This window comes from Hemitrygon akajei, chromosome 9 (assembly GCF_048418815.1).
Source record: "Hemitrygon akajei chromosome 9, sHemAka1.3, whole genome shotgun sequence".
Lineage (NCBI taxonomy): Eukaryota > Metazoa > Chordata > Chondrichthyes > Myliobatiformes > Dasyatidae > Hemitrygon > Hemitrygon akajei.
In genome coordinates, this window is record NC_133132.1 from 45379390 (window position 1) to 45403434 (window position 24045).

Below are 24045 nucleotides of genomic sequence, written 5' to 3' on the forward strand. Positions count from 1 at the left end.
GAGTACAGTCCCAGAGGGCTCAATCTCTCCTCATAGTCTAACCCCCTCATCTCTGGAATCAACCTGGTGAACCTCCTCTGCACCGTCTCCAATTCCGGTATATCCTTCCTCAGGTAAGGAGACCAGAACTTCATACAGTACTCCGGGTGTGGCCTCACCAGTACCCTGCACAGTTGCAACATAACCTCCCTGCTCTTAAATTCAATCCCTCTAGCAATGAATGCCAACGTTCCACTTGTCTCCCTGATAGCCTGAATTTTTCTCACATGTATACTTTCTGATGAAAAGTCATTGACCTGAAAGAGCTCCTCTCTCCACAGTTGCTGCCTGGTCTCCTGATTACCTCCGTTACTTTTCTGCTTTGTTCATTACAAAAGCCTGCTTTCTGTTCAGCTGTTTGCTGCCGCAATACTGTGATGTAACTAGCCACACACACAAATATGCCGACACAATAGGCCAGGCAGAAACAAACCATGAAACACCCAGAAACAAAATAACCATCACTGCTCATACTGATAGGCCGGTACAAAGAATATCCACAGGTATTTGTAGACACAGACGCATGCATTTATCTGCATTGATTGGCATTAATGTATCGAAATGCCTTATACACACACACACACACACACACACACACACACACACACACACACACACACACACACACACACACACAGACACACACACACACACACACACACAGTGTCACATACAACTATATAAGCAGGCACGGGATGGATGTTCACATAGGAAGATATCTTCACCTACACAAGCGACTCACACGCAATGATCATCTGACTAAGATGTTTGCGGTCGTTCTCTGCCATACAAGAAGGGGGAGGGCAGTAGTTTATATCAGCTAGCGCCTATTGTTGCCTGCTCTACCCCGCGAGTGAACCCACGCTAACCCCCATGTGAAAAGATTCAGTCGTTTAATCCGCGGTTGGAAAATGGCAGCGCGGCAGTTTCCATTTCCCTTTGTAGCCTTGTGTGGCGAACCATCTCCTATTGATCCGAGAACAATACACCTGACTACTGTAAAATGCGGATTGACTCCAGTGCAACCCGATGCCGTCAGCTGAAAACGATCCCGGTTCACGGGGCCAAAAAGCACCCTCTACCTACATCCACAACAACCCACCGAGGACAATGACATCACCACTTTGTTCTCAGACTCCGGCTCGCATTTGTACTCTTCAAAAAGAGCGCAAATCGCTTTAGCTTCCGTAAATATGTAAGTGTTAAAAAAAAACAGCTCTGGGGTTCAACAGGCACAGACATGTTTGCTTGCAAAGGCTCCTTACGGTGCAGATATCAATTTACTTATTAGTGCCTTTTGTGGACCGTGAACCACTATTTCCCTCTCCGTTGTGTCAACCTTTGAAGGAAGTACAACTATGGTCTCAACCCGTGCTGGAACAGGATTAACGATGTGTTCCTGGTCTGAGAATGTACCTCCCTCGGTGAACTAATACCGATCCCGCAATCAAAAGATCCGAGGTACCGAAGCCCTCGGGAAATCTGTGGTTCCCCGGAGCTTTGGGTTCGCGGAGGCAAACCCGTCCTTTGACGGTTGCTCGGTAATACATCGAGGGACTGGCGATGGCCGGGGGCTGTGTCCTGTCCAACTTTGTGGCTTCTCGGAAGGGCCTGGTTAGGCAAAATCGTTCCTTGATTGAACCAGATATGACATAGTCCCTGCAGCAAACTCGGTGACAGTGGATCGTCGTTTTACATCCAGTCAGGTCTGTCCATTTGGATAAAGTCAATGGGTTGCCGGTTCGTTCTCGTCTGCTTAGCGTGACATTCACCCCTGAAACTGATATTGAAGTCCGCCCTGACAACCTTATTCGACAGCGACGTTGGTATAAGCGGTTGTTCTCTACCAGGAGATATCACAGGCACACAACATTAACAAGAAACAACACGAATTATGCATAAATTATATAAAACGTACAAGAAAGGACACAATGAGAAGAAAGAACGTCCTCTATAGTTCAAAATAGTCAACGTGGTCATAGTGCTGCGACGCTGAGGCAGTGATTAGGGTTGTTCAGGTGGGTTAAGAACCGAATGGCTGAAGGGAGGCAACTGATCTTGAAACTAGGGGCGTGAGACTTCGGGCTGCTGCAAGAAGATGGCATGGCTTGGATGGTGGAGATCTTTGATGGCAGATGTTGCCTGTTTGAGGTAGAACCGCATGTAAATACTACCAGGACTGGGGAAGGATGTACTAGTGATGTATTGGGTTGAGTCCATTACTCGCGGTTGTCATGCCTGAGCATAATGCATCCAGTCAGGATACTTTCAGCAGCACATCTTCAGCAGTTTGACAGCGTTTGGTGACAGAGTTTGTTTTTAATGTTGAGAACTGTGGGGAATACAAGATTGTGAACATGAAGACGAAGAGGACGAGGTGAACAGAATTGGAAGCAACATAAGATAAAAACAAATATCTTTTAACAACATATTGTAAAAAGGCATAAAACACATTATTGGGAAAAATCTTCCTTCTGATTGTAGTACTGCTTGTACTCAGCTTTGGTTTTTAGATTAGGCTATTATGCTCATCGTGTCTCTGCTGGCTCTGATTATCTGATTAATCTCAATCTCATGCGCTTTCCCCATAGTTTGTTAAAACATTAAGTATGCATAGAATTGTTTTTGCAAAGTTACTATTGCATCTACTTATACCATTCTCTCAAACGTCCCCATCAAATCTATTCAAAACCTTTGGTAATGTTTCATCTCCAACTTCTGCATACTTATTCTCTGGCAAAACCTAGACATCTAAAGAGCAATGACAGACTTCAGCCAGAGTCTAGGTAATTTTCACCCCTCAGTAACCGAGGATATATTCCCAGCAGATTGGTGACCTTTCCACTTTGAAAACTCTTGACCAATTGTATGCTATCTTATCTTGTTGTCATAGAGTCATACAGTATATATACAGGCCGTCTGGGACAACTGGTTCATGATTCCTATTGATGCTAGTCCTAGTTGTCTGCATTTGGCCCATATCCCTCTAAACTAGGAGTTCCCAAGCTGGGGTCAATGGAACCCCTAGTTTCCTAATCATGTACTAGTCTAAATGCCTTTTAATTGTGGTTAATTTACCTGCCTTAACCCTTTTCCAAAATCCAGTCCCTTGAGTATGGGCAACATCCCTGTAAATACCTTTTGCACTTATTTGCTTAATGACATCCTTCCTTTAGCAAGGTGACCAAAGCTGAACACAATTTTTCAATTGCAGCCTCACTGACATCTTCTGCCACTGAAGCATAGTAACCCAACTTATTTTCTCAATGACTGGTGAAGGCCAGTATGCTAAGTACCTTCTTCACCACCCTGTCTACCTGTGTCATCATTTTCAGGGGACCATGTACTTATATTCCTATGTTCCTCTTTTTTTTGCTCCACAAAGAAGAATGTAGTGCTTCTATTGGTACTAGGGAATATTATATGTAAAATTTCAATGGGAAAGTGTTTGGGAAACAATGATCACAACATAAAAAACTTAGAGTAGTCATATAAAATGACAAGAATCAATCAAGTGTAAAAATATATTGTTGGGGGAGGGCTAAATTCAGAGAGTTGCATAAAGATAGAATAAAAAAGGTTAAAAATTAATGGATTAACAGATGAAAGGAGCTGGAGTTTGCATCCAACCCATCAAGTCCATTCAAAAAGAAAGGCTTAATTTCTACCTCATAATCATTTTCCTGATCTTTCCCATATTTCTTGATTCCTCTAATATCTAGAAATCCATTGATGATTCAGTAAAAGCAACCAATAACCGAAAATCCCAAGGATTAACCAGTCTCTGAGTGAATAAATTTCTCCTTGTTTCATTTTTCAATGGTCTTTGCCTTAATTTGAGACTTTGACCCTACCCCCATATTCCTTAACCAGGGGATACATTCGTCCTAAATCTACATTATCATGGCCTCTAACTGGTTCACCTCCTAGGAAACAGATACCATAAGACCATAAGCCCATAAAACGTAGGAGCAGAATTAGGGCATTCAGCCCATTAAGTCTGCTCTGCCATTCCATCATGGTTGATCCCAGATCCCACTCAACCTCATACACCTGCCTTCTTGCCCTCCTTTGATGCGCTGACCAATCAGGAAACAATCAACTTCCACCTTAAATATACCCACAGACTTGGCCTCTACTGCATTCTGTGGCAGAGCATTCGACAGATTCACTACTCTCAAGCTAAAACAATTCCTCCTTACCTCTGTTCTAAAATGTCACCCCTCAATTTTGAGGCTGTGCCTTCTAGCTCTGGAAACCCCCACCATAGGAAACATCTTCTCCACATGAATGCCGAGTCCATTCAGTCACTCCTCACATGAAAACCCATCTTCACAGGAACCACAGTGGTGAATCTTCGATGCATTTACCTCTGTAGCAATATTTTCTTCTTTAGGTCAGTGGACCAGTATTTCACATAATACTCCTGGTGTGTTCTCACAATGTCTGATATAATTGTAGCAAGAAATCCTCAATTTTGTACTCAAATCCTCAAGCAACTAAGAATAATCTATTGAGTAGTTTCATGGTTACCATTAATGAGACAAGCTTTTTTTCCCCCAAAAAGAATTCCATATTTACTTAATTAGGTTTAAATTCCCCTGCTGCTGTGATAGGATCTGAACCAGAATATAAGGATCAATGGTGAAAACTCTGGTTGCTAGTTCAGGAACTTATTAACCACACTGCATTAATTAGTAAACATATCTCATAAAGGAACATGAAAGGTCATCAAAAAGTAAATATCTTTGTATGATCTTAAATAAAACAGAAAAAAGATGGCCTGAGATACCTATAAGGTTTATAATGTACTAGACAAACAAGTTGAGTATAGAAATTATAAATGAGATTTTAAAACTGAATAAGGTGCTAAGAAAGGCAATGAGAATAGATAGAGGCACACATAAAAGGTAACCCAAAAGCCTTTTATAAATGCATGAATAGGAAATGAGTACACAACTATAAGGTAGGTTTGATTAGGAGTTAAATAGAATGCCTGCTTTTGGACGCAGACAGAAAATCAAATTTTGAACTGAATGTATCCGATTTTTCACTAAAGAAGACATTGGCCATAGGGGCTACAAAATGGAGTGGGTCAAAGAGGAAGTGACAATATTGGAAAGGAAGTTACAGCTAAATATTGTTAATAAATGGCTGGTGGATCTCAAAGTTTTGAGAAGTATCCAGGCTATAGTGTCAATATGGTCACAGTACATAGGGATGATGCCTGGAAATGTTAAAATGGTGCTGGAAAGGAGAAGAGGGATAAAGCTGACATCTACAGTCCATTCACTAAACAATGAGGATTGGAAACAACTCCAGGAAGACTTAGGTTCTTCAGTAAAATTAGCAGGCATGGCATATGACATTTAATACAAAGAAGTCAAGTAACAGTTGACTATATGCAAAATACTGGTCAAATTTTAGCACCACACTTTTAGATGAATTTGGAGAGGATGCAGAATGGATTTACCAGAATGAAGGAACTCATTTATACAGAGATGGAAAACCCCAAGATTTCTCCTTAGATCAGGAGAGATTAGTTGGTGGAAAAACACGTGGATGATTTTGGTGGTGCAAATGAGAGACATATTTCTAATGAGAGAAAACTCACAAAGTAGACAACGATGATTTAAAGCGATTGCCAAAAGATATATTTTTTTCAAAGTATCTTGCTGTATTCGGATATGCCCTGCTATAAAGCAGATTCACAAGTAACAGTGAAAAAATGCATAGAATGGAAATGATTAGCTAAAAGATTACGAAAAGGGCACAGGAGATGAATTAATTGAGCTGACTCTACCAGACAGGCATACAAGGGCAATGGCCTCCTTCTGCGCCGAGCCATTCAATAAATTAATGAGCTAGGAGAAAGAATTTAAATACTCAAGAGGCCAACAGTTAGCTCAGAATTTAGCATCATAACCGGGTTTAATATCACCGGCATATGTCGTGAAATTTGTTGTTTTGCGGCAGCACTACACAAGGATAAAAACTGTAAATTATAATAAGAAGTACATATAAAATAAGTTTAATAAGTAGTGCAAACAGCGAGGGAAAATAATGAGGTAGTGTTCATGGGTTTATTGTCCGTTCAGACACCTGATGGTGGGGGGAAGAAGCTGTTTCTGAAACGTTGAGTGTGTGTCTTCAGGCTCATGTGCCTCCTCCTTGATGGTAGCAAAGAGAAAAAGGCATGTCCGGGGTGATGGGGGTCCTTAATGATGGATGCTGCCTTTCTGACTGAGGCATCGCCTCGATGTTGGGGACACTCTTGCCCATGACGGAGCTGTCTGAATTTACAACTTTCTGCATCTTTTCCCCCGATCCTGTGCAGTGGGCCCTCCATACCAGACGGTGATGTAGCCGGTTAGAGTGCAATCCACTGTACCTCTGTGAACTTGCGAGTGTCTTTGGAGACATCCCAATTCTCCTCAAACTCCTAATGAAAGATGGCCGCTGTCTATGCACCATAAATATCCTCAATTATTCCACTGCATGACGCCACGTTCATTTTCACAGTACCCACATGAAGTCAACGGAGCGCCCATGTATCTGTACGAAGTGGCGACTGAATCGGTGTGTGAATCGGCCGCGAGGCTTCTCTTCATGAGCATCAAGTGGGCGAAGAGCGTGCCCGCCTTTTCCACGCTCCCATTCCAAGATCAGGTTAGTACGCTCCTTTCTATCCAACTGTCGATGATCCCAAACGCTCAAGCAACGCTGTCCAGTTGACGGAAATCATAAGCGACAGGTGTCTTCACATGATTATATAGAGAGGGGAGCTAATTCCAGGATGAACACCTGAATGTGGGCTTTTTCATTGGTTCGGTGAATGCGTTCCCCTAGGTAGGAGGGCGCGCCGAAGCTGGACAAGAAATCAAAATCAGGTCATAAATCTTTGGAGAAAAGCCATTAAAAAGCCATTGCAACTGTTTTCAAATATAAAGTGGGGGGGGGGGTGGGCACATTGTCAAAACTAACAGAGACATTTCTGCGCTTCGTCTCATTCTAGCTAATTCTGTTGGAAGATGCGTGGAGGGAGCTCTTTGTTTTGGGGATAGCCCAATGGGCGATTCCAATCGACTCCAGTACTCTGCTGGCCGTATCCGGTGAGTCGCCGCATGTTTATGATATACAGTAATCACCGTAATGTCAAAACACAGTTCTCTTGCAATTCTCGGTACTTATGTAAGCCACGCGGAGATAACCTACGTGAAGAAACCTCCATTTGCACTTAGTTTATAATCATAGGTAACAGGGTACATTGAAACCCCTTGCTGAAAAATAGTAAATGCAGTATTAACGACGAGCGCAAAACTACAGCGTCGTACAAAGGTTGCTGATTTTAAACTCTTTGTTCAAGTTTGCGGCATTACAAGTTTAACAGTGTGGTAAGTTCCTGGACGCCTATTTGACAAAAAGATCTGCAGATGCTGGAAGTCCAAAGTAACACACACACAATGCTGGAGGTATTCTATGGGAATATACGGGTAGTAGCCAACCTGATGTCATGAAAATCGATTTCTCGTACTAATGCCCCCACCCCACCATTCCCTTATTCCCGTTTCCGCCTCTCACTTGCCCATCACCTCCCTCAGGTGCGCCTTCCCCTTCCCTTTCTTCCGAGGTGTTCTAGCCTCTCCTATCAGATCCCCCCCTTCTCTTTCACCAATCAACTTCCCAGCTCCATACTTCATCCCTCCCCCTCTCCCGGTTTCATCTACCACCTGCCACCTTCTACCTCTTCCTCCCCTCCCCCACCTCCTTACTCTAACTTCTCACCTTTTCTTTTCCAGTCCCGATGAAGGGTTTCGGCCCGAAACGTGGACTGTTTACTATTTTCCATACTCTTTTCCTGGCCTGTTGAGTTCCTCAAGCATTTTGTGCTGTGGATGCCAGTTTTCCTGGTTTTAAAATCGACTCAGAAACGAGAAAATCGGCAGATGCTGGAAATCCGAGCAACACACACGAAACACACGTACCTCCACTGTCGCGATAAGACCACACTTAGGCTGGAGGAACAACGCCTTATAGTCCGTTTCGGTAGCCTCCAACCTGATGAACACCAATTTCTCAAACTTCCACTAATGCCACCCCCTCTCCTTAACCAATACTCACCCCCTTGTCCCTCTCTCACGTTATCTCCTTGCCCGCCCATCGCCTCCCTCTGGTGCTCCTCCCCCTTTTCTTTCTTCCATGACCTTCTGTCTCTTTCAACCAATCAACGTCCCAGCTCTTTATTTCACCCCCCCTCCACAAGTTTCACCTATCGCCTGTTGTTTCTCTCTCCCCTCCTCCCACCTTTTAAATCCGTCCCCCCCCCCCCCCTCCAGTCCTGCTGAAGGGTTTCGGCCTGAAACGTTGACTGTACTTTTTTTTCCATAGATGCTGCCTGGCCCGCTGAGTTCCTCCAGCATTTTGTGTGTGTTGTTTAAAATCAGCTGTCGGGAGCCTCAGCCTTTCCAATGAATTCAGCAATCTTGCTAAACTAACTCACGGCAAGGACAGCGACAGCCCGCCTGAGAATTCCGCCGCTACACGGTACTGGAGTTGTCCGTGTGATGGAAAACTACCAGTACGGCGGGAAACAACTGATGGGTGGAGGGGCCTTGTCTCGCTGCCTCTGGTGGCGAGGGCTTTCTGAGACTGAGCCAGTTCTCAAGTCACAGACAGCACAAGCAAAGCATTAACGGCGTGTTAATGTTAGAATCCAATTTCTACCCATCAAGTGGTGTAAATTTACGTCCATGAACGGAGACCCAAGTCCCAGGTGATGGCACTGCTCGTTAACCTCACGTATATTAGTCCCATCGTTTTACAATGCTCGCTGAGTATTTGGTAGGTCAAATATGACAGCAGATCTTACCATATCAATGGTAAGACTCTTGGCAGTGTGGAGGGTCAGAGAGATCTTGGGCTCCGAGTCCATAGGACATTCAAAGCTACTACGCAGGTTGACCGTGTGGTTAAAAGGCATACGGTGTATTGGCCTTCATCAACTGTGGGATTGAGTTCAAGAGCCAAGAGGTAATGTTACAGCTACGTAGGACCCTGGTCAGACTCCACTTGGAGTACTGTGCTCAGTTCTGGTTGCCTCACTACAGGAAGGATGTGGAAACTATAGAAAGGGCGCAGAGGAGATTTACAAGGATGTTGCCTGGATTGGGGAGCATGCCTTGTGAGAACAGGCTGAGTGAACTCGGCCTTTTCTCCTTGGAGAGACGGAGGATGAGAGGTGACCTGATAAAGGTGTATAAGATGATGAGAGGCATTGATCGTGTGACAAAGGCCTTTTCGCAGGGCTGAAATGGCTAGCACGAGAGGGCACAGTGTTAAGGTGCTTGGAAGTAGGTACAGAGGAGATGTTGGGGTAAGTTTTTTTACTCAGAGAGTGGTGAGTGCGTGGAATGGGCTGCCGGTGACGGTGGTGGAGGCGGATACGATAGGGTCTTTTAAGAGACTCCTGGACAGGTACATGGATCTCAGAAAAAATAGAGTGCTATGGGTAACCCCAGGCAATTTCTCAAGTAAGTAGACGTTCGGCACAGCATTGTGGGCCGAAGGGCCTGTATGGTGCTGTAGGTTTCCTCCCTGTTTTTGAGTCACCGGTTACACAGTCCGATGTCTGACTGACCGCCTGCCTCTCTTCTCTTGTCATTTAGTCCCCTTGACCCATGGATTTCTGAGGGCGGAGTGAACGACAGCTGTGTCGCGGCGTAGCCCTGAGAGAGGCAGCTACCAACTATTCAATAACCAGTTAAAATCTCAGCAAAGACATGGATCACTAGTTTACCTACACCACCACAATATGCAAATACATTTGGTGTTATTCCTAGTTTGAAGGTTTTATAATGAGAAGTGCCTTTTTGAATTACGCACTGAATTATTAATGTCAAAATCGCATAAATTTAGTGTACAGTTTTCCCTAACGATCTGAAATCGTTGAGCCTGATGAACTAGACTTTGAAGCGGTTGATGTGATAAAACTTGCGGAAGGGTTTCCTCCACAAGTCCAGACACCGATCTGATGCCAGGAAGGAACCCGAGTCACGCTGAGTGATGGACGGAGAGTAAGGCTGACTAAATTCGTCCCTTTTCGTTGTCTTTTTCCTCAAGGAATGAACAGCGATAACACCGACTCCCAGAAGCTGAACAAGATCATCGCGGAAATCCACGCTCTGCAGGAGGTGGTGGCGCGGTTCCGTCAGCTCCGCGCAGACGCCACCGAATTCGCCTGTTTGAAGTGCATCGTGACTTTCAAAGCCGGTCAGTTCGTACTCCGTCGCGAGGCGTAAACCTTCGGCACGGATTCTCATTTTAAAACCAAAAGTAAAATCGCAACATTTCCCAAAGCCCGGGATTTTCGGGATGTTGTTATCCACATCGCAAACTATCACTGGGAATTTTGTACGTGGAAAACGGGCTTCGTCGTTGCTGATGGCTTTTGGAGTGGTATTAGGACTAGGGATTCGGCAGCAGCATTTGGGATCTCTAAAAGTATAATGAAGTATTTGACGGGAACTTGCTTTAAAATTGGATACACTAGAGACTGCAGGTGCTGGAATGTGGAGCAATAATCTACTGCAGGAACAGGGGGTCAAACAGTATCTGCGGGAGAACGTGTAGGGGGAAACTGTTGATTTTTCTAGTCCAACGCCCTTCATCGAGGTCGTCCTTACGCAGGGATTCCGCCCAAAATTTGACAATTTTCCCATCACCACCATCCCTTCAATACCACACACACACACACACACACACACACACACACACACACACACACACACACACACACACACACACACACACACACACACACACACACACACACACACACAGTTCCCCCTGCTGAGTTCTCCCAGCCAATTGGAATTGATCATTGTCACATGTGCCAAGATACAGTGAAAAGCTTGTCTTGCATATTGTTCATACAGATCAAAGCATTACATTCAGATAGAACAAGGTAACACAATAACAACACAAAATAAAGCGTAACAACTACAGGGAAAGTGCAGTGCAGGTGAACAATAAGGTGCAAGATCATTACAGAATAGATTGTGAGGTCAGGAGTCCATCTTATGGTACTGGGGAACTATTTAATAGTTTTATAACAGTGGGGTGGAAGCTGCCCTTGAGCCTGGTGGTATGTGCTTTCAAGCTTTTGTGCCTGTGATTCGCTGTGATGAGGTGCTTTAAGAGATTGGTGATGAAACATATCAACTCATATCAACTGAGTATTCAAATATGATGGCAGAATATAGTATTAGTGGTAAGACTCTTGGCAGTGTGGAGGATCAGAGGGATCTTGGGGTCAGATGAGTCCATAGGACGCTCAAAGCAGCTGTGCAGGTTGACTCTGTGGTTAAGAAGGTGTACGGTGTACAGTATTGGCCTTCATTAATCGTGGAGTTGAATTTAGGAGCTGAGAGGTAGCGTTGCAGCTGTTTAGATAGGTACATGGAGCTTAGTAAAATAGAGGGCTATAGGTAAGCCTAGTAATTTCTACGGTAGGGACATGTTCGGCACAACTTTGTGGGCCGAAGGGCCTGTATTGTGCTGTAGGTTTTCTATGTTTCTATGTAACTCCTTCCTGAGAAGTGACTTGGACCCTCTCCAGTTTGCCTCCCATCACAAAAGGTCAACATCAGATACCATTTCACTAGCTCTTCGCTCAGCGCTGGAACATCTGTATAGTGAAGATGCAGGCATCAGGATGTGCTTCATGCACTACAGCTCTGTATTCAATGTTATCATCCCCTCATAACTAATCAATACGTTCCAAGACCTAGGATTCAATATGTCCTTGGATCCTCGATTCCCTCATTTGCAGACCCCAGTCAGTTTGGACTGGCAACAACATCTCCTCCACAATCACCATCAGCACAGGGGCCCCACAGGTACTGAGCCCCCTGCCCTACTCACTTTATACTGTACTCATGACTGTGAGACTAAGCACAGCCCCACCGCCATATTTAAGTCTGATGATGACTTGTGGTGGACTGAATCAAAGGTAGTGACGAATCAGCAGACAGGAGGGAGGCTGAGAATCCGGCTGAGTGGTGCCATGACAACAACTTCTCACTGAATATCAGCAAAACGAAAGAGCTGATTACTGATTACAGGAGGAGGAAGTCAGGGGATCAGAGGTGGAAAAGTCAGCGGCTTTAAATCCACCGCTGTTATCATTTCAGACTGATCTGTCTGAGGTCCAACACGCAACTGCACAGCAGCACCTCTACCTTCTTAGAAGTTTGCACAGATTTGGTATGACATTGAGAAGACTTTGACAAACTGCACACACTTGGTGAAAAAAAAGCAGAGAGTTTTAATTTATTCCTCTTTGGGGATCTGGGTATCACTAGCAAGGCCAGCATTTACTGTTCATCCCTAAATGCCCTCGAACTGAGTGACCTACCAGGCTACTTCAGTGGGCAGGTAAGAGTCAGACACATGGGGTAGAGGTTTGGGGTCACATATAGACCAGACTGGGTAAGGATGGCAAATTTCTCCCCTTGAAGGGTATGAGAGAACTAAATATCAGATGCATTTTTACAACATTCCAGTGGTTTCTATAATTGTCAAAGTCAACGTTGAGTTTATTGTCATATGCACAGGTAAATGCATGCAGAGGTGCAATGAAAAAGTTACTTACAGTAGCATTGCAGCCAGATAGCATCAGAGCCACAACCTTCACAAGAGAAATATAAAATTAAATATAAATAATACAAGAAAGCACACATTTAGAGTTTTAAGAAAGCCTTGTGTTGCATGTTTACAAGCTTTTGCATCTTCTGTTGAATTGAAGGTGGGGTGGTGGGGGAAGAAGATAGATGGGAGGCATCTTGGATTAATTTTTGCTTTCCTGAGCCAGTGAGAATGTAGACAGAGTTAATGGAGTGGAGGATGGTTTTTGTGATGGACTGGTCTGTGTCTGCACTTCTGTGCAATTCCTTTTGGTCTCGGGCAGAGCAGTTGTCATATCACATTTTGATGTACCTGCATATTTTCTGTGGCCCAGCAATAACAACTGGTGATGGTCGATGAGAACTTGCCAGATCTTCTTAGCCTTCTGAGGAAGTAGAGAAATTGAGTGTGCTTTCGTGGGCATAGCATCTGTGTGGTTGGACCAGGACAAGCTTTCTGTGATATTTGCACCTGGGAAATAGATGTGTCCATTTCTTTGATTATTATTCCTCAGATTGTTAGCTGAACGTATGTTCAGCAGCAGTCTAATGGAGCTTGAAACAAACTGTGGTAGGAACTCAGGGAGTTAGGCAACACCTGTGGAGGCAAAGAGATGGTTGACACTTGGGGCATGATGCTACATCATGACTAAGACTGTGGAGGAGAGATAGCCAGTATAAAGAGGCGAGGGATAGGAATAACACATGGACTGGTAAGTGATGGGTGGATCCAGGTGAGGGGTGTTGATGGGCATCAGCCCTCCCCTTCACCTCTTTACACTGTCCACCTCCCCCCTACACTCTCAGTCTTGATCTGAAATGTCAACCATCACTTTGTCTCTGCACATACAGCCCGATGAACATATTTCCTCCAGCAGTTTGCTTTTGCTCTGGATTTCAGTGCCTGCGGTCTCTTGTGTCTTCTGGCAGAATTTGGACTTGGTTTTCTGGATCACTAGCTGGTTATTCAAAATGCTCAGTAGATCAGGCAGCACGTGCAGGGGGATCACCAGAATTAGCACCGAGTGGACGATCTTTCATCATAAGACATGGGAACAGAATTAGACCATTCAGCCCATTAAATCTGATAATCTGATTCACCATCTAATTTACTTCCTGCCCATAACCCCATTCTCCTGCATTCTCCCCATAACCTTTAATGCCCTTACTAATCAAGAACCTATTAACATCCACTTTAAATGTACCAATAACTTGCCTCCACAGCTACCTGTTACAATGAATTCCACAGATTCACCATGCTCCGGCTAAAGAAAGTCCTCCTTATCTCTGTTCCAAAAGGACATCCTTCTATTCCTAAGCTGTGTTCTCTTGTCCTAGATTCTCTCTGTATTGAAAATATCCTCTGCATGTCCATTCTATTCAGGCCTTTCAATGTTCAGTAGGTTTCACTAAGATATCCCCCCACCTTGTTGCGCAGAGCCATCAAACACTCCTTATATGTTAACTCTTTCTTCCCAAGATCATTCTTATAAACCTCCTCTGGACCCTCTTCAACGCCATCCATCCTTTCTTAAACTTGGGGTCCAAAACTGCTCATAATACTACGTATGGTCCAACCAATGCCTTATAAAGCCTCAGCATTACATCCTTTCTTTCATATTCTAGTCCTCTCAAAATAAATGCTAACATTGCTTTTGCCTTCCTTGTTACCAACTCCACCTGCAAGTTAACCTTTAGGGAATACTGCATGAGGACCCCCAAGTCTTTTTGCACCTCTGAGTTCTGAATTTTAGAAAGTAGTCTACACCTGTGTTCCTTCTACCAAAGTGCATGGCCATACACTTCCCTACACTATACTCCATCGGTCACTTCTTTGCTCGTTCTCCTAATCTGGATGTCCTTCCTCAACACTACCAGCTCCTCTACCTCTTTTTGTATCATCTGCAGACTTGGATGCACAGCCATTAATTCCCTCATTAAGGTCATTAACATACAGCGTGAAAAGTAGTGGACCCAACTCCAACCCCCGTGGAATACCACTAGTCACTGGCAGCCAACGAGCAGCAGATAAAAGTAATCAGAACAGATAAAAACTTAGATACCAATTACCTCCTCATTTGCAGAGAGGGATGAGAGGTGTGGAGAACAATGAAATATGTGTGATAGGATGAGTGCAAGAGAATGGTGTTGGTTGAAAGACGGTGTGAAGGGTGGAGAATAGCTCATTTGGAAGTATAAGTAGAAGATGAATGAAGAGGGAGAAAAAATAATAGTGCCAGAATGGTGATGGTGCAGATGTTTGAGATCTAAAGTAAAACAGAATGCTAGAAATAAACATAGAAACATAGAAAATAGGTGCAGGAGTAGGCCATTCGGCCCTTTGAGCCTGCACCGCCATTCAGTATGATCATGGCTGATCATCCAACTCAGAACCCTGTACCTGCTTTCTCTCCATACCCCCCGATCCCTTTAGCCACAAGGGCCATATCTAACTTCCTCTTAAATATAGCCAATGAACCGGCCTCAACTGTTTCCTGTGGCAGAGAATTCCACAGAAATAATACAATTCCACACAATAATAATTCCACACAAAATAAGCAACATCTACAGGAAGTACCTGGGGTCAGTTCCAAAACAAACTGCAAAGGTTGGTCATCTGAAGTTGTTGAAATCAACGTTCGTTTTGATAGGTGCTCAGATTTAGTTCAAAATGTTTTAAGATACCTTTGGTCCAGAGAACCACTTAGCTTATTAATGGATGGCCAACAAGGCACTTGGTTACTGTACAGAATCCATCCAAGTATAATCCTGGACAGTGCAGAAACACCTCCAAAGGTGAAAACAGCAAAAGAATTAACACCAGTTACGTGGAATACAGATTCACTTATCAGAACTCAACATCACCAGCCTTAAACAAGGCCATATATTTTGTACGTAATTGACTTGTGCCTTTTGTTGATGCATGAATGTGCTCTATAATGTTCAAAATCAAAGGGAAAGTTAGAGGTTCACTGAAAGTAGTTCACATTTGCAAGCCGATGTGTTTAGAAAATTGCTTCTTTTCTTCTTGCTTGGTCTCGATCATGAGGTTGTCATACCACAGCAGCTCACCATGGCCCCTTCTCACCAGCCCTTGCCCACCACAACACCCAGCCCACTACCCGCAACCTTCACCACCCATCTTATCACAATCTATTACACCCACCATCATCTCCCGATCTACCAGCACATCTCTACTTCCATGACCACCTCATCTTTCAAAGCACCACCACCCAACCTCATTAACGCCCAACTCCCTCTCACTCCATCACCACGCCCCCCGCTTGGGTTTGTAATTTGATGAAGCCATTCGATAGAACGATTTTTTTTCCTCTCTAGGTAAAGATTGCCAAAGGCTACAATGTTACTAAAAGCGATTTCTCTCTCTCTCTCTTTTTCACTCCTAGTTCCAACTCAGAGTGGCTCAGAGCTGAGGAACTTCCGCAATGCTTCAGCCATCGCAGCTCTGCAGGATGAGGCTCAGCTCACTCTTAATAGCTACATCCACACCAGGTAGAGGAGAGTGGGCCCCGCACCCACACTGGAGTACATGCTAAGTGCATCTGGGTCGCAAGGGAGAAACCTGTTTCCTTAGGGGTTAATTATTGGCACATGACCTTCAGATTTGCTAACCGTAATAAGTAAAGAAATCCTTGAACTGATCAAAATAGCTTAAAAAGCTCAAAATAATTTATACCCCTGTTCTAAAACACACGAGCAAGCCCTGAATTCCCATTACTTAATTTCTGAGTGATTCCCACTGTTCACATGTAAACATACTGGCAAATAGATGCTTCAGTCCGTTTTTGCCAGCTTCTGTCTTAGGATATTGAAATCAGCTTTCCCCAGGACTTTAATTTCTGGTCTATTCCAATCCTTTTCTGTAACTACCTTGAAACTTACAGAGCTATGTTCACCGTCTTGGAAATGTTCTCCCACAGACACTCCCCTCAGTGTGCTTGACCTCGTCCGTGTATTGTCTCCTCTCTCATAGGATTATCCACATACCGCCTCAACTATCTATCCTGGATGGACTTTAAAAATCTCACCCCCCCCCCCCTCTGAACCTTTCACACTAAATCAGTTTTATCCCAGTAACGAAAACAGAAACGCTCGGCCGTTCAGCCACTTCTGTAAGTGGTGTTGTTGGGTGTAAAGTACAAGGATGTGGTCCTAAATCTCCAGTGGAAGTGGAATATGCTGCACATCCTCATAGATGGAGAGAGGAACAAAGTTAACTTTTCACGCCAGTTTAAAATAATCTTAAATCTAAGCTGCCAAGTACAATTTGGGAATGATTTGATGGTGATCGTATCTGATAAAGGTGGGGGAAATGCCTCTTCACAACTCTACGCGCCAGCTGTAGAGAAGATCATTTGAAAGATTCGGGGTGGTGGGGGGGTTGCTTTTCAGTCTCTCAGGTCGTTCTCTGCCGCCACACAACACACGCCGTGGATACGTGCTGGTCCCCTCTATCTACCTCGGGTTAGCCGGAGGTTCAAGAAGGCAGCCCACCAACGCCACCATCTTCTCAGGGGCAGTTGGAGATGGGCAAGGAAATGCAGGCCCAGTCTGCGAAACGCACGCACCCTTTTTGCGTGAATAAAACAAAACTCCGCAAGTGAGAAATTGTAGGTAGGGAGTTGTGAGCGATGGCGCGTCAAAACGTTCACCCGGGCTTCTGCGCTTGACGTACGAACACCGCGTTACTCTTTCAAGGGGAAGTATTGTCTGCCCTCAAAATGCTAACTCTCTTTTCTCCGTACTCCCCAGATACCCAACGCAGCCGTGTCGCTTTGGCAAGTTACTTCTACTTCTGCCAGCCTTACGTTCCGTGAACCCTTCGACTATTGAAGAAGTGTTTTTCAAGAAAACCATCGGCAATGTCCCTATCACAAGACTTTTGTCGGACATGTACAAATCCAGTGATATTTAACTCTCAAGTCTTTCCGACACGGATAATCAACCTCGCCGGTGTTATAATTGAAACTTCTTAAGCAGACTAACAAAATTCATGACTCTTACTGTCAAGCAGATGTTTTGTGCGCCGATATAAAACTGGGCCAAGGGTTGTTGATGTTGAGTAAGTAGCACGCCACCCGAGAACTGCCTGTCCTGCGACTCGAACTGTTCGAAGCTCACACCAATTCAAACTTGAACATTGCTCTTCTCCACAGAAGGCATCAGAACACTGGCAAGTCCGACATGTCCCTATGAACGTCTTGGGGGCTTCTCGATGCTGACAGTGGGCGAAATGTTGCTCAGGTGACTGGTGGCTAGACCCACTTGACTGACCTTTAAACTGAACGGAATCGAAGAAGCGGCCGAAGCTAACTTCAACGTGGCAAAACTCAAGACTTCCCATACGTCGCGTTTCCAATATAATTCTTGCCAAAATCGCAAATGGTCTTTAAAACATAGTCTTCAACTGATCCGTTAGTTCTACCAGGCTGCAAGAAAGCAACTGTTTAGATTATTCACGAACAGGCGCCTGCATGTTTGTACGGTAGTGGTATTCCTCAGTATACTTACTCCTGCGGTTCTTAGTAGATCGTTTTAATTTTCTTTTTTTTTTCGTTGTTGTTGTTAACATTTCAAACGTGGGTGTATAAGGTCAACACGTGTACACGAGACAAGCCAAATGTGAAGTCTGAAGCGACGGATCCAGCAGCTGGTTGCTGTTCGGTATCTTAGTACTGAGACCAAAGGAGAGGACGGTTTGACTCTCGGCGGGAGAACTGCGGGAACAAATCGTGCAGTCAGATCCTAAAACTCGAGGTCAAATCCTGCTGCTCTCACACAAGATAGAAGGCTTTCGTTCTGGCAGGAGACCAACTGGAGAAAGTTTGTCTAATCACAGACTCCGTTATAAGTGCCTTTTTTTTTTGTCGTCTTAAGGTATTTGGTTAAACTAGCAGTGCAGTTTGAAGGCGGTAGGGAGGGAGATCCCGCTGTCGGTTGGGAGGCCGAAGCACCGTTTATTCCGTCTTGGAGCGAGAAGCGTGGAGTGGACGAGTTAACTTTCAAATAAGCACTGAGAAAGTCAGCACTTGGATATTCTTTTCTCTCTAACGGAACGTTTATTGCGTTGTTCTGTGCATAAGTATCAAATGTAACTGAGTTGTCAAGTCAAGACCCTTGTAATTCATTTGGAATAGAGAATAATTATACGATTAAATGTCAACGTTCAGAAGTTTCCTTGGACGACAAGGTCAATCTCTGAAAATACAAGTAACTCGGGTTACTCTCAATGGTGTCCGCCGCATCTTCTTCCATGTGTTTAATACCGATAGTGTGTTTGCCCTGGCCGTCTAGCGGTTCGGTTTTAGCTAAATAACTGGAATACCAAGTTTGCAAAGATGAAGCCGATATGAATCTGAAACAAAAACAGAAAATGCTGTGGATGTGCAGTAGGCCAGGCAACGGTGTGTGGAGAGCGAAACAGGTTCTGCATTTCAGGTTGACAATCTGTCGTCAAAGGCTGTGGTTTCATGGAGGACGAATCTCCAGAAACTCGGCATAGAATTGATTACTTGCATCATTGTCTGAAGCAATATTTTAATGCCAACTAATAGTGGATAGACCGTGTCTGACTTTGCCTTTTATGTCTGCTTGAACCATTGCATCATTAGATGAGTAATCAATTTTGCAATATCTTCCGGCCGCCCTATTTCAAACCCGGTCTCACCTAGTCTCACTCATCACTCATCATCCCTGTCCGAGGTAAACGCCAACAGCTGGTTGGTCATGCAGAAAATTACAATCAAAATCGGTCACCCGGTTTCCAGTTTCCTTAACAACTTCCCATATCCTGCCTCTGAAATTTAATGCGGGTTTAAGACCCGCTCTGAATTACAGGAAGGTTCTAGCATGAAAGTCTAGTCACCTCACAAAATTCCTGTCGGGTCACTCCGCGCCTTCTTCCAATAATCCTGCAATTTCTCCCTGCATTTCCCAATTACATTTGACTCTACATCCAATAACCCCACCCTCAAACTCTTTGTCAGTGCATTCCAAACTCCAATATATAAAAAAAGTTTCCTTAAAAAACACTTTGAGTTCGCATTCAGTCCAAAGCATTTGGTTTCTATCCCTTCCGCCAATGGGAACAGCTTACCTTAAGTACATTTTAAAAAGAGGCAGGAGTTGGCTATTCAACCCCTTGCTCCTGCTTTATTCTTCAAGAAGACCATAGCTGATCTTTTTCCTTCTACCACTCTTTTGCAGTAACCCATATCCATGGATTAATTACCTAAAAAAGAACATCCATTTTCTTTTTATCCCGGTCTATTCCGTGTAGACTTTTCATGATTTAAAATATATCATACAACCCCTAATCAACCTTTCTTTTATCCCAAGGAAAGCTGCTCTGCTTCTCCATTCTATTACAAAGCTAATGTTCTTCATTACCAGCCCCGATGAAGGATCTCAGCCCAAAATGTTGACTTTTTATTGCTCTCCGTAGATCCAATGCCTGACCTGCCGAGTTCCTCCAGTATGTTGTCTGTGTTAGTTTCCATACCTGAAATAATTGAAGTAAATCTCTCCTGCACCTTCACAAAGGCTTCCATGCATTTCCCTGTGTGGAGCCAAGAATGACACAATACATTTTTCTTATAAAGGTTCGTCATGATTTTCTTTCTCTTGTGTTCCATGCCTCCATTTATAAAACCCAGGATAGTCAATAATTCTTTTTTTTTCACTTTTCTTTCAGCTCTCCTGCCACTTGCTGACAATTTAAATACTATTGTTTTCGTATTGTATCATATTTAGAATTCTGCCCTCCTGTTTATATTTCTTCTCTTTGTACTTTCCATAAAATGTAACATGTCACAACTTTCTACACTGAAGTCCACCTATCCCTCTAAGCTTTTTGCATCCTCTCCCATCACCATCCTCCTCATCGTTCACTATGCTTCCATCTACATGTTTGGAAGCAAGTTTCTGTAAACCCAGTTCCACTGCAATGTATGTTAACAACAGCCGTGGCCCAAGTACCAATCCCTGGGAAAGTGCACAGTATAACATCATCCAGCTGGCTAAATAACCTTTCACTACTCTTTTTCCCCCTATCTCTGCTGCAGTTGCACCTTCTATTTCATGTGCTCCAGATTCCTTTAATCTGGCCTCTTTATCCTAATGCTTTTCACTTGGTTGCAGTTTCAATTATATTGACATTCTGTGGAACTCTCTTTGTAGGATTCTTTCTCTATTGAGGTGCTGCACTTGAGTCAGTAGTAGCACTTCTTCTTTTGAGTTCAGAGATTATGGGTTCACGTTCCACTTCTTCACCATCCCCCCAGCATACTACAACGGCAAGAGCACAAAACTTAAGATGTTGTTGTTCCATTGTTCTGCATGGTCATCCTGTATTATATCCTTGAAGAGCAACTACAAAATTCCAACAGGTTACCACATTCATTTTCTCTTCGGGAGAAGGGAGCTTCAAACTCATCTCCAATTCATTTCTGATGAATGCAACTTTCCCATCCTTGCAGCAGTTTAGTAAACACATTTAAGACTTTATCTCATATCACCACCGCTTTTTGATATCCGAATCTCCACTGTGCTCCAGGGATATGGTCCAAGTGATATTGTATGTACGTTTAAAATTATTTCTTTATTTCTTTATTTTAACACCCTCGACTTATATCTTGATGCTTTGTCCTGTCTTTTTTTATAGCACCGAGCTCTACCGACCATTTTATTGAGTTATTTACCCTTATATCCCTCTGCTCCGCAGTCAGACACCAGCCTTCTAAGGGAGCATGTGAATTCCAATATTTTCCATCTAAAATGAACCATGTTTCACACTTACAATGAAATTTGGTTACCAGTTAATTGCCCAACAGAAAATCCTCACAACTTAATCTGATTCAGCATTCTTATCCATCACTCCCTTACTTCTCCATGCATTTTGAAATTCCTCTCTCAATCCCTGAGTTAAGGTAACTGGTGAGAAACAGTGGCTGCAGCAACAACGTTTTTAAAGAAACCCTTCCCAGTACTGCCTGCCTAATTTGGTGTCTGTTAATTTGAAAAATCCCAATGCATTCTGATCTTTTTATGTGTTGCCTGAACTGAAACATCAAGGGAGTGATGTACTGTAGACAACGCAATCTTTTCAAACAGTTTATTAAAGAGGCAAAGATCTCAAGAGCCTAAATGCTGGCAGCTTCTCAAACCATATTTATCCCTCATTGCTAAGGATAAATTTTCAGATCATCATGACGTTATTTTTAGAGGAATTCTGTTATATTTAAACTAGCAGCTATATGTTCTGCACTACAACCTCAACAACACTACAGAAGTACCTAATTTACTGTAAAGCATTCCAGAATGTCTTGTGGTGATATATTCTCTATGTAAATAAAAGTCATTATGGTCTTTCAAAACTGTTCAAACATTCCCCTTTTACTTTTCTTGTTCCACTAGTATTCCCAGTCGGTGAGATGGTTTAACGTGAATAAGGAGCAAAAGTAGTTACTTGACAGCTCAAGCGTTCTTCGCTAGTTAGTGAGATCACAGGTGATCTGAAAGCAGGTTAAATTCTGTATTCTGCCAACCCTAGGTAATTTTTCGCACTTTACTTATCAGGAATCCAGCTATTGCCACCTAAACAAATACATTATGTGAAAGACAGGGCACAAGTGCAAATAAAAGAAAAGATTTTGTTTCAAAAGTTAATTTTTTGATTCCTTTGATCAGTACTAGAATTACGAAGTCCGTTAGATGAATTACCCACATCAGCTAGGCCTCTGAACAGTAGCCAAGATGTGAGGTGCAAATTAACAACATGAGATAGAAAAAGCATGTAAAACGGGTAACGTTAAAGGAGATTTCTGTATGCAGGTAGATTGGGAAAATCAGGGTGGTTCTAGATCCCAAGAAAAGGAATTTGTAGAATGCCTACAAGATGACTTTTTTAGAGCAGCTTGTAGTTGAGCTCACCAGGGGAAAGGCAATTCTGTTGTGTAATAAACTAAATTTAATTCGGGAGCTTAAGGTCAAGGAACTCCTAGGACAAGTGATTACAATATCATATAAATCAACCTGTTTTTTTAAGAAGAAGTTAAAACCAGATGTATTACAGTAAAGGGAATTACAGAGGCATGAGAGAGGAGATGGGCAAAGTTTCTTTGGAAGGGGTCACTAACAGGGCTGGTAACAGAACAGCAATAGCTAGGGTTTCTGGGAGCAACTTGGAAAGCACATGATAGTCATCCCAAAGAAGAAATATTCCAGAGAGAGGATGAGACAACCTAGTCAGGGAAAATGTTACAGCAGTGCTCAGTCAGAACAGACTGGAGCCATCACCTAGTCAGGCTTTATGGGTAGAACTGAGGAATAAGAAAGGTATGACCACATTGATGGAATTATTTTATAGACCATCCAACAGTCTGAGATTTAAAGGTGCAAATTTATAGAGGGATCATAGACTATTGCAAAATACATAAGATTGTGACACTAGGTGATATTTACTTCCTACATATTGACTGGGATTCCCATACTGTAAAGGCTCTGGATGGGAAAGTGTCAAACACGTTCAGGGAAGTTTCCTTAACCAGCACATAAAAGTCCCAGCTAGAGAGAGTGTGATATTGGATCTCCTACTAGGGAATGAAAGAGGGCAGGGAACAGATGCTTGTATAAGGGAACACTTTGCATCCAGTTATCATAATGCCATTAGTTTCAAGGGGTAATTATACAAATGCATAGGTCTTCAGCTTGAGATTCTAAATTGGAGAAAGGCCAATTTTGATGGTATCAGAAAGGATCTGGCAAGTGTGGATTGTGATAGCTTCTTTTCTGGCAAATGCGTGCTTCTTAAGTGGGAGGCCTCCCTACTTTGAGAGTACGGAGTTTGTATGTTCCTGTCAGAATAAAAGGCAAGGATGGCATGTTTATGGAATGTTGTTGTTTTTTAGAGATATTGATGCGCAGGATAAGAAAAAGGATGTACTTAGGCAGGCAGGGACAAACAAGATACTTGAGGAGTGTAAGAAATGCAAGAGGACATGTAAGAAGGAAATCAGGAGGGCTAAAAGTCATGAAGTTGCTCTAGCAGACAAGGTGAAGGAGAATCCCAAGGGCTTCTACACATATATTAAGAGCAAAAGGATTGCAAGGGACAAAATTGGTCCTCTGGGAGATCAGGGTGGTGATACATGCATGGAGCTGAGAGAGGTGAGGGAGATCTTAAATGGATTTTTTGCATCTGTATTTACTCGGGAGATGGACACAGAGACTCTCGAGGTGAGGCAAAGCAGCAGTGTGGTCATGGATCCTATGCAGATTACAGAGGAGGGGGTGTTTGCTGTCT

The 24045-nt window shown here is 43.4% G+C and overlaps 1 protein-coding gene across 1 annotated transcript in view; it reads left to right on the plus strand.

The window, feature by feature from the left end:
• nr2e1 (nuclear receptor subfamily 2, group E, member 1) overlaps positions 1-22160 on the plus strand; it is a 41297-nt gene extending 19137 nt beyond the window's left edge. The window contains exons 5-9 of the mRNA XM_073055878.1: positions 6562-6708; positions 7055-7151; positions 10159-10308; positions 16130-16235; positions 17496-22160. Coding sequence (XP_072911979.1) covers positions 6562-6708; positions 7055-7151; positions 10159-10308; positions 16130-16235; positions 17496-17658 — 663 coding nt within the window. The 3' untranslated portion in view covers positions 17659-22160. The remainder of the gene's footprint in view (positions 1-6561; positions 6709-7054; positions 7152-10158; positions 10309-16129; positions 16236-17495) is intronic.
• Positions 22161-24045: the final 1885 nt, after the last annotated feature.